The sequence below is a fragment of the Oncorhynchus tshawytscha genome, linkage group LG19 (assembly GCF_018296145.1).
Source record: "Oncorhynchus tshawytscha isolate Ot180627B linkage group LG19, Otsh_v2.0, whole genome shotgun sequence".
Classification (NCBI taxonomy): domain Eukaryota; kingdom Metazoa; phylum Chordata; class Actinopteri; order Salmoniformes; family Salmonidae; genus Oncorhynchus; species Oncorhynchus tshawytscha.
In genome coordinates, this window is record NC_056447.1 from 1,628,267 (window position 1) to 1,638,388 (window position 10,122).

The 10,122-nt window shown below is 41.5% G+C and overlaps 1 protein-coding gene across 1 annotated transcript; it reads left to right on the plus strand.

Annotated features, from left to right (window-relative positions):
* The first annotated feature begins 336 nt into the window (after positions 1-336).
* LOC112218215 (leiomodin-2) lies at positions 337-9,242 on the plus strand. Its single transcript, XM_024378838.2, has 3 exons — positions 337-789; positions 1,580-2,899; positions 8,655-9,242. The coding sequence occupies exons 1-3, from the start codon at positions 514-516 to the stop codon at positions 8,679-8,681; spliced, it is 1,623 nt and encodes a 540-aa protein (XP_024234606.1). The 5' UTR covers positions 337-513; the 3' UTR covers positions 8,682-9,242.
* The last annotated feature ends 880 nt before the right edge of the window (positions 9,243-10,122 follow it).

Below are 10,122 nucleotides of genomic sequence, written 5' to 3' on the forward strand. Positions count from 1 at the left end.
CCATCAGCTGCTTAGAGAGCCACTATATTGCAATGGATTGACAATTTGTCCTTCTTTATTCAGTGTCCATTTTTTTATATATAATCTATAACCTGTACTGCATGTTCTGACCCATCATGTAACACCATTCACGTTCATCTTTGATGTCTCCCTCAGGCTTTGTTGGTCTATTTTTTCTCCCTGGGTACGAGCTATAGTGAGAGGTCTCTTCAGAGCCACTAAGTGGCCTCACATTGCTCCTGTAAACCTATCTTGTTGATCCCCACAACCTAAAAAAAGAACATCATTGGCAGACACTTTACACATTTCCCTCCCTTTAAGGGTCTTATGGCAGCTGGGAAGATTAGACAAACAGAGTCTCTCTTTCGCCATCAGTCTTCCTCTCAGACTCCCTACATCCACAGCATCCCTGGACACACGACTTTACCATTACCCAGTAGCTTTAAGAGAGTGTGCGGAGATTCAGTTGAAAAAGATCCTCACTAAGATCCAAGCGTTTCTGACAAGTCCATCATGAGTACCTTTGGGTACCGAAAGGAGCTGAAGAAGTATGAATCAGTGGATGAAGATGAGGTGTTGGCTGGCTTGTCATTTGAGGAGCTTCAGGAGCTGGAGAGGGAGCTGGCGGATATGGACCCGGATGACAACGTACCTATCGGGCTGAGGCAGAAAGACCAGACCGCCAAGACCCCCACAGGCACCTTCTCCAGAGAGGCACTGCTGAAATACTGGGAGGACGAGACACGCAAACTGCTAGAGGATGACAGATCTGAATCATCCCCTGAACATGTAAGAAAAGGGATGGTATTTCAAGGCTTAAACCAGAGAAAACAAATATATATATATATATTATTATTATATAGATGCCTTAACTTCAGAGGGCTTCCAGGTGCAACAAGATCCATTTCAGGCATCTCAAAAAATATTGGCAGAACAAAACAATCTGAAGTTAAGTTGTTATGTCTGACTCCTTAACAACATTTTTCCTATTTCGGTAATGAAAAAAATACCATTTATTTCAATCAAACTTAAATATTTTAGGTGTAACTTGAAAAGGTTTATTTATTTAATTTCTAATTGTGAAATAGCAGGGACATCTTTGGAATTCAGTGTCTCGCTGATTGAAATGGCCGATTACTTATATTCTGCATTACAGTATAATTTTACAGATAAATGACCTTTTGCCACCAGCCTGAAAATAAAAGATAAAGACAGATGAGATGTTTTTATTTTTTGCCAATGATAGAAAACACAATAATTTGAGATTCAATATTTTAAATAAGAATGATTGAAGATTATAAGAAATGCCAGAGGTTAAGGGAAAGGTTGAAGTATATATGCAAGTGTGCCAAACATTTATTGTTGTGTAAGAGTTAAAACAATATGAAGACTGTGTTCATTGCCTACTGTGTTATTTTGATAAGTTAGTGGAAAACAATCAAAAAAAGACATTGTCTCTGAAAATCCAACTTTAATGATTATGTGTGCTCAGAGAGTTCTGGAGGTATTCCTCATTAAGAGACAGTAACTGGAGAATGTTAGGTCTCAACCTAATTTTCCACCCTGTTCAAAAATACAGGATAGAATGGAGGAAGGACAGACTGATAAGAGCGAAGAGGAATGTGTGACAGAGAGTGACAGTAACAGCACAGAGTCTGAGGACTGTGATGAGGAAGAGGAACGCCAAAATAGAAGGGAAGGGAGCGAAGACGAGGCAGGTGAGGATGAGGATGAGAATGATTCAATTGAGGCTGAAAATGAAGAGGAAAAGAAGGACAAATGCAAACAGGAGCCTTTACCAACTTCTGGCAGACATGGGCAAAACGCTGTTGACCACCTGTCAAGAAACCTAGGGAATTGTTCTGAAAGGGGAGACTTGAGAACAACAATGACTGACCAAAACCTAAATGTGACTCCAGAGAGACCTTGTGGGAACCCTATCGTGATTGACGAAGCACTTGAACGAATCCTTCGCGATGACCCAACGATGAGCGAGCTCAACTTCAACAACATCGAAGACATCTCTCAGGAGACCTTGCTGCGTATCTCCGAAGCACTGAGCGCCAACACACACGTACGTGTTTTAAGCCTTTCTAACACCCGAGCCAATGACCGGGTTGCCTTTGCCGTCTCCAAGATGCTCAGAGAAAACTGCTCCATCACCAACCTCAACATTGAGTCCAACTTTGTGTCTGGCCGGGGAATCTTGGCGCTGTTGGCATCGCTCCAACAAAACAGTACTCTGGTGGAGCTGCGCTTCCACAACCAGAGGCACATCTGCGGGGGGCAGGTTGAGATGGAGATGGTTCGCCTCCTGAGGGACAACAGCACCCTCCTCAAGCTGGGCTACCAGTTTGATCTGCCAGGCCCCAGGATGACCACCACCAGTATTCTGACCCGCAACCAGGACCGACAGAGGCAGAGACGGCTGCAACAACAGAGGGAGAAAGGCCATCCAGAAGCAACAGTCCAGCCCAAGGCCGATGCCGGGACAACAGGCCTAGTTTCTGTATCGCCTCCTTCAAACAAACCACCCTGGTTCTCTCCAAGACGTGCGAGGAATGACCAGACCCCAAATAACATCCCTCCTCCACCTCCCCCACTCACTGGCCTTCAGTCTGAGAGGAGTACACCAACCAGGAAGATTGCAGAGACGATCAAACAACATGAAGGGAGTACAAAGGGTCAATCAGGCCAAAAGAAACCCAAATCCAAGAGGGTCAAAAATGGGGCCAATAAGAAGTGCAGCTCTGACATTCTCAAGGAGCTGAAGAATGCCTTGAAGCCTTCTTCACGAAAGAAGAAAGACAACCCACCCCAGCCACCAGCACCTCTGAGCTCTACCCGTGATGATCTGATGGCGGCCATTCGTGGGTGCAGCATTAAATCACTCAAAAGTGTAAGTATGACAGACGCACAAACATCCTATCATGAACCAGTGACAGAATTATTTTTATTAGCACATAAATCTGGATCATTGTTCAAAAAAGGACTTTCAGTAGACATGAGCAAAACTCAGTTGTACGCATATGATGCTACAAATAAAACTAAAACACTCTTCCAAAAGTCATTACACAGCCTTTGTGGAAACAGTGCTATCATTAGATGACAGCCTTCATAACCCTGTGAATTCCTCCAACTTAATACAGTTATAAATAGCTGAACTCGATAAGACTAATGGCTTGGAGCACTGATGCGCACAGGATGACAGTGTGCCAACAGACCAAACAATCTACAGCATGGATCACCATGAGGCTGTCAGTTGAACAATATGGTTGACAAGAAGAGAAAATAGATCAATTATCTGACCAGAATAAAAAAGTGATAAAGTCCATGACCCCTTAGAGTAAAGAAAGGTATGTTTAGAATTACAGGAAAAGAGCTTTAAAACGGCAAAATCTTCTCTCAGCCAAATAGCAAAATTCATAGAATAGCATGAGATTAGCTATAAAACTGAAAATATGTCTATCTGCTCCATGTCAAAATGTGTGGAATTGCAAGAAATTAGCATTATAACAGCAACATTTTCTCTCAGCCTCATGGCAAAATATGTAGAATAGCATGACATTAGCTATACAACCATACATTTTTCTCTTTACCCCTTATGTGGGTAGAATTGCTGCTTTGCTTGGAGCAAAGTATTTTTGTGAATGGATGGTATACCTACATACAATACCAGTCAAATGTTTAGACACCTACTCATTCAAGGGTTTTTCTTACAATTTTCTACATTGTAGAATAATAGTGAAGACATCAAAACTATGAAATAACACATATGGAATCATGTAGTAACCAAAAACGTGTTAAACAAATCAAAATATATTATAGATTTTAGATTATTCAAAGTAGCCACCCTTTGCCTTGATGACAGCTTTGCACACTCTTGGCAGTCGGTCAACCAGCTTCACCTGGAATGCTTTTCCAACAGTCTTGAAAGAGTTCCCACATATGCTGAGCACTTGTTGGCTGTTTATCCTTCACTCTGCCGTCCAACTCATCCCAAATCATCTCAATTTCTGTTGAGGTCGGGTGATTGTGGAGGTCAGGTCATCTGATGCAGCACTCAATCATTCTCCTTCTTGGTCAAATAGCCCTTACACAGCCTGGAGGTGTGTTGGGTCATTGTTCTGTTGAAAAACAAAATTGCACTTGAAGAAATGTTCAAAGTTCTTGAAATTGCAGGATTGACTGACCTTCATGTCTTAAAGCAATGATGGACTGTAGTTTCTTTGTTATTTGAGCTGTTCTTGCCATAATATGTACTTGGTCATTTACCAAATAGGGCTATCTTCTGTATACCACCCCTACCTTGTCACAACACAACTGATTGGCTTAAATGCATTAAGAAGGAAATAAATTCCAAAAATGAACTTTTAAGGCACACCTGTTATTTGAAATGCATTCCAGGTGACAACCTCATGAAGCTGGTTGAGAGAATGCCAAGACTGTGCAAAGCTGTCAAGGCAAAGGGTGGCTACTTTTGAAGAATCTCAAATGTATTTTGAACACTTTTTTTGGTTATTACATGATTCCATATCTGTTATTTCATAGTTTTGATGTCTTGACTATTATTATACAATGAATGAATGGTACAAATAAAGAAAAACCCTTGAATGAGTACATGTGTCCAAACTTTTGACTGGTACTGTATATACACAGTATATACATACACACACACACACACACACACACATATAAACTCAGCAAAAAAATGTAAATCCTCTTACTGTCAACAGCGTTCATTTTCAGCAAATTTAACATGTGTAAATATTTGTATGAAAATAACAAGATTTGTCAACTGAGACATAAACAGAACAAGTTCCACAGACATGTGACTACCAGAAATGGAATAATGTGTCCCTGAACAAAGGGGGGGGGGTCAAAATCAAAAGTAACAGTCAGTATCTGGTGTGGCCACCAGCTGCATTAAGTACTGCAGTGCATCTCCTCCTCATGGACTGCACCAGATTTGCCCATTCTTGCTGTGAGATGTTACCCCACTCTTCCACCAAGGCACCTGCAAGTTCCCGGACATTTCTGGGGGGAATGGCCCTTCACCCTTCAATTTAAAGGTCCCAAACGTGTTCAATGGAATTGAGATCTAGGTTCTTCGCTGACCATGGCAGAACACTGACATTCCTTTCTTGCAGGAAATCAAGCACAGAACGAGCAGTATGGCTGGTGGCATTGTCATGCTGGAGGGTCATGTCAGGATGAGCCTGCAGGAAGTGAGGGAGGAAGATGTCTTCCCTGTAATGCACAGCATTGAGATTGCCTGCAATGACAACAAGCTCAGTCCGATGATGCTGTGACACACCGCCCCAGACCATGACAGACCCTCCACCTCCAAATCGATCCCGCTCCAGAGCACAGACCTCGGTGTAACGCTCATTCCTTTGACGATAAACGCAAACCCAACCATCACCCCTGGTGAGACAAAACCGCAACTCGTCAGTGAAGAGCACTTTTTGCCAGTCCTGTCTGGTTCAGCGACAGTGGGGTTGTGCCCATAGGCGATGTTGTTGCCGGTGATGTCTGGTGAGGACCTGCCTTACAACAGGCCTACAAGCCCTCAGTCCAGCCTCTCGCGGACAGTATGAGCACTCGGGCAGTTGTTGTCATCCTGTACCTGTCCCACAGGTGTGATCATGTGCAGGTGTTGTTACAACGTGGTCTGCCACTGTGAGGACGATCAGCTGTCCATCCCCTGTAGTGCTGACTTAGGCTTCTCACAGTACTGACATTGCAATTTATTGCCCTGGCCACAACTGCAGTCCTCATGCCTCCTTGCAGCATGCCTATGGCACATTCACGCAGATGAGCAGTGCCCTTGGGCATCTTTCTTTTGCTGTTTTTCAGAGTCAGCAGAAAGGCCTCTTCAGTGTCCTAATTGTTCATAACTGTGACCTTAATTGCCTTCCGTCTAAGCTGTTAGTGTCTTAATGACAATTCCACAGGTGCATGTTCATTACTTGTTTATAGGTCATTGAAAAAGCATGGGAAAGTGTTTAAACTCTTTACAATGAAGACCTGTAAAGTTATTTGGATTTTTACGAATTATCTTTGAATGACAGGGTCCTGAAAAAGGGACATTTATTTTTTTGCTGAGTTGAAGTATACAGTTGAAGTTTACATACACTTGGATTCATTAAATGGATATAGATACTTCTGTACCTGTTTCCTCCAGCATCTTCACAAGGTCCTTTGCTGTTCTGGGATTGATTTGCACTTTTCGCACCAAAGTACGTTCATCTTTAGGAGACAGAATGCGTCTCCTTCCTGAGCGGTACTATTGCGTACTATTGTTTATACAGATGAACGTGGTACCTTCAGGCGTTTGAAAATTGCTCCCAAGGATGAACCAGACTTGGGGAGGTCTACAATTGTTTTTCTGAGGTCTTGGCTAAATTCTTTTGATTTCCCATGATGTCAAGCAAAGATGCACTGAGTTTGAAGGTAGGACTTCAAATACATCCACAGGTACACCTCCAATTGACTCAAATGATATCAATTAGCCCATTAGAAGCTTCTAAAGTCATGACGACATTTTCTGGAATTTTCCAAGCTGTTTAAAGGCACAGTCAATTTAGTGTATGTAAACTTCTGACCCACTGGAATTGTGATACAGTGAATTTTAAGTGAAATAATCTGTCTGTAAACAATTGTTGGAAAAATGACTTGTGTCATGCACAAAGTAGATGTCCTAACCGACTTGCCAAAACAATAGCTTGTCTAACAATACATTTGTGGAGTGGTTGAAAAACAAGTTTTAATGACTCCAACCTAAGTGTATGTAAACTTCTGACTTCAACTGTACATACACACACACACACACAAACACACACACACACACACACTGAGCAAAAATATAAATGCAACATGCAAGAATTTCACAACTTTACTGTTACTGTTACAGTTCATATAAGGAAATTTGTCAATTGAAATAAAGAAATTAGGCCCTAATCTATGGATTTCACATGACTGGGAATACAGATATGCATCTGTTGGTCACAGAAATCTTTAAAAAAGGTAGAGCCATGGATCAGAAAAGCAGTCCGTATCTGGTGTGACCACCATTTGCCTCAAGCAGCAGGACACATGTCCTTCACATAAAGTTGATCAGGCTGCCACTCCTCTGGCTGTGCAAAGTTGCTGGATATTTGCGGGAACTGGAACACGCCTGCATACACAATGGCAACGTTTTGTGTGGCAGGGGCCCACCTCCTCGCCCATCCTCTTTCCCGTGACAGAGGAAGACCCCATCCTGTGCAGCTTCAGCCGGTGCCTGATGTGCTAAGCCTGCATACACGTCGATCCAGACCATCCCAAACATTCTCAATGGGCGATGTCTGTTGTGTACGCAGGCCATGGAAGAACTGGGACATTTTCAACTTCCAGGAATTGTGTACAGATCATTGCGACATAGGGCCATGCATTATTATGCTGAAACAAACATGAGGAGATGACGACAGATGAATGGCACGACAATTGGCTTCAAATTGCAATCGCTAAAATGCAATTGTGTTTGTTGTCTGTAGCTTATGTTTGCCCATACCATAACCCCACTACCAACATGGGGCACTCTGTTCACAACGTTGACATCAGCAAAGAGCTCGCCCACACAATGCCATACACGCTGTCTGCCCGGTACAGTTGAAACCAGGATTCATCTGTGAAGAGCACACTTCTCCAAGGTGCCAGTGGCCATCGAAGTTGAGTATTTTCCCACTGAAGTCGGTTACGATGCCGAACTGTAGTCAGGTCAACACCCTGGTGAGGACAACGAGCACACAGTCTGTGCAGAAATTCTTCAGTTGTCAAACCCACATTTTCATCAGCTGTCCAGGTCGCTGGTCTCAGACGATTCTGCAGGTGAAGAAGCCGGATGTGGAGGTCCTGGGCTGGAGTGGTTACACAGTCTGTGGTTGTGAGGCCAGTTGGACGTACTGCCAAATTCTCTAAAACGACGTTGGGAGGGGAGACTGCTTATGGTAGAGAAATGAACATTAAATTATCTGACAACAGCTCTGGTGAACATTCCTGCAGTCACCAATTGCACGCTCCTTCAAAACCTGAGACCTCTGTGGCATTGTGTTGTGTGACAAACCTGCACATTTGAGAGTGGCATTTTATTGTCCACAGCACAATGTGCACCAGTGTAATGATCATGCTATTTAATCAGCTACTAGATATGCCACACCTTTTAGGTGGATGGATTATCTTGGCAAATGAGAAATGCTCACTTACAGAGATATAAACAACTTTGTGCACTACATTTGAGAGAAATACGCCTTTTGTGCGTGTTGGAAAATGTCTGTGTTATTTTATTTCAGCTCAGGAAACATGGGATCAACACTTTACATGTTGCGTTAATATTTTAGTTCAGGTAATGATACTAATACAAATAGGGTTTGTTATTAATAACTGGTAAGGTAGTTGGAACTCAATGCAACCCCCATCAAAATCATCACTGCTTACAAACAACTTAATGTTACCAAGCTATTTCTCTCACCACGCCAACTGTCTTGCTCTCTCTCGAGGTCCATTGGTCCTGAAATACCCATCTACTTATCCACTTATTGCATAGATGGTCCGATGGTTTGTGGCAGTAGGACATGTGTTGACACTGACTGACACACTCTTTCTCCTTGCAGGTGACTCTCCAGCCGGATCTATGTTAACGTTGTGGTGGGAGAAAGGAATATCCAACCTGATCAAGAGCTGTTCTCCACAAATACTGCACCCACTTCATTCTGTATTCATAAAAAAAACATGAACCATTTGTACCACAAATGCTACATATATAAATACAAGTATATTAAAATATAATTTGTTTATGTATTACCATGAAACTTTCTGCTTGGAAAACTGTTGACACATTTTACACATGATTTTGTTAGTGTTATGTAAATATTTTATATTACTACCTGTCAGGTAGTGAAAAATACAACACTGGACTTGATTGCATATTATGAACGGGTGGCAATTTATAGATTAAATGTAACTTATTACTACTTATTATTACTTATTATTACATAATATTACTGTTGTTCAATAGTCATTTCAATGAATGATTTATACCCATTGAGTCATCACAGAAATCTTAACTACAAACTGGTTAAATGTAGGCTTAGGGAAGATCCAAAAGATAAGCCTTCTCCCATCCTAGCCAGGATTAAAATGACTTGGAACAAAATTAGAACACATTAATGCTATCTGTAACTAAATCACCTTTAATCCCACCTTGCAGCTTCATGTGTCTCTTGGGATTGTTCCCAATTCATTAAAGTTCATTTTGCAGCTGTTCAAGGCTAACACATTTTCCCACAAGAGGAGGTCCCTTTGTATAGTCTCGGAGAGAGAATCCTTATAATTGTAGTGTGTCATATATTCAAAAGCCTTTTCAATGAAATGACATAAAAATGTCAATTTAACTGTGGAAAATGTTATTTAAACAAGATTTATAGGGCTGGGAATGGAGGGAAAGACAAATTGAGGAATAGCGTTATAGTGTTACTGACAGGTTATGACAGTGACATGTCAGACGCACCACAGGAAGAATTGGAACAAATGCTTAAAATAAGGTATTGTCACTCTGTACAACTTCACTCAAGCAAAGTAATTCAGTTTAGGGAAGGCATCTGTAAAGGGTTGAACAACTATTGTCATAATACATTTTATTTTCAATAAAAATTAGATTTTTCTGTTCTATATTTACCTTGTACAGTGGGGCAAAAACGTATTTAGTCAGCCACAAATTGTGCAAGTTCTCCCACTTAAAAAGACGAGAGAGGCCTGTAAAATACTTATTTTCCACCATAATTTGCAAATAAATAAATTAAAAATCCTACAATGTGATTTTCTGGATTTTTTTTCTCATTTTGTCTGTCATAGTTGAAGTGTACCTATGATGAAAATTACAGGCCTCTCTCATATTTTTAAGTGGGAGAACTTGCACAGTTGGTGGCTGACTAAATAGTTTTTTGCCCCACTGTATATAATATTCATATTTTAGCTTTGACCGAAACACATTTTGATGCATCTGTAAATGATGGGCAAATGAACATTCATGGATATAGTCTACTGAGAAGAGACAGGAATAGGAATGGTGCGGGTATAGCA

Excerpts from the sequence above, each read along its gene's own strand:
- LOC112218215 (XM_024378838.2), top strand. The coding sequence starts at position 514 with ATGAGTACCTTTGGGTACCGAAAGGAGCTGAAGAAGTATGAATCAGTG. Across the intron at positions 790-1,579 it reads CTGAATCATCCCCTGAACAT|GATAGAATGGAGGAAGGACA; the intron begins GTAAGAAAAGGG and ends TCAAAAATACAG. Across the intron at positions 2,900-8,654 it reads GCATTAAATCACTCAAAAGT|GTGACTCTCCAGCCGGATCT; the intron begins GTAAGTATGACA and ends TTCTCCTTGCAG.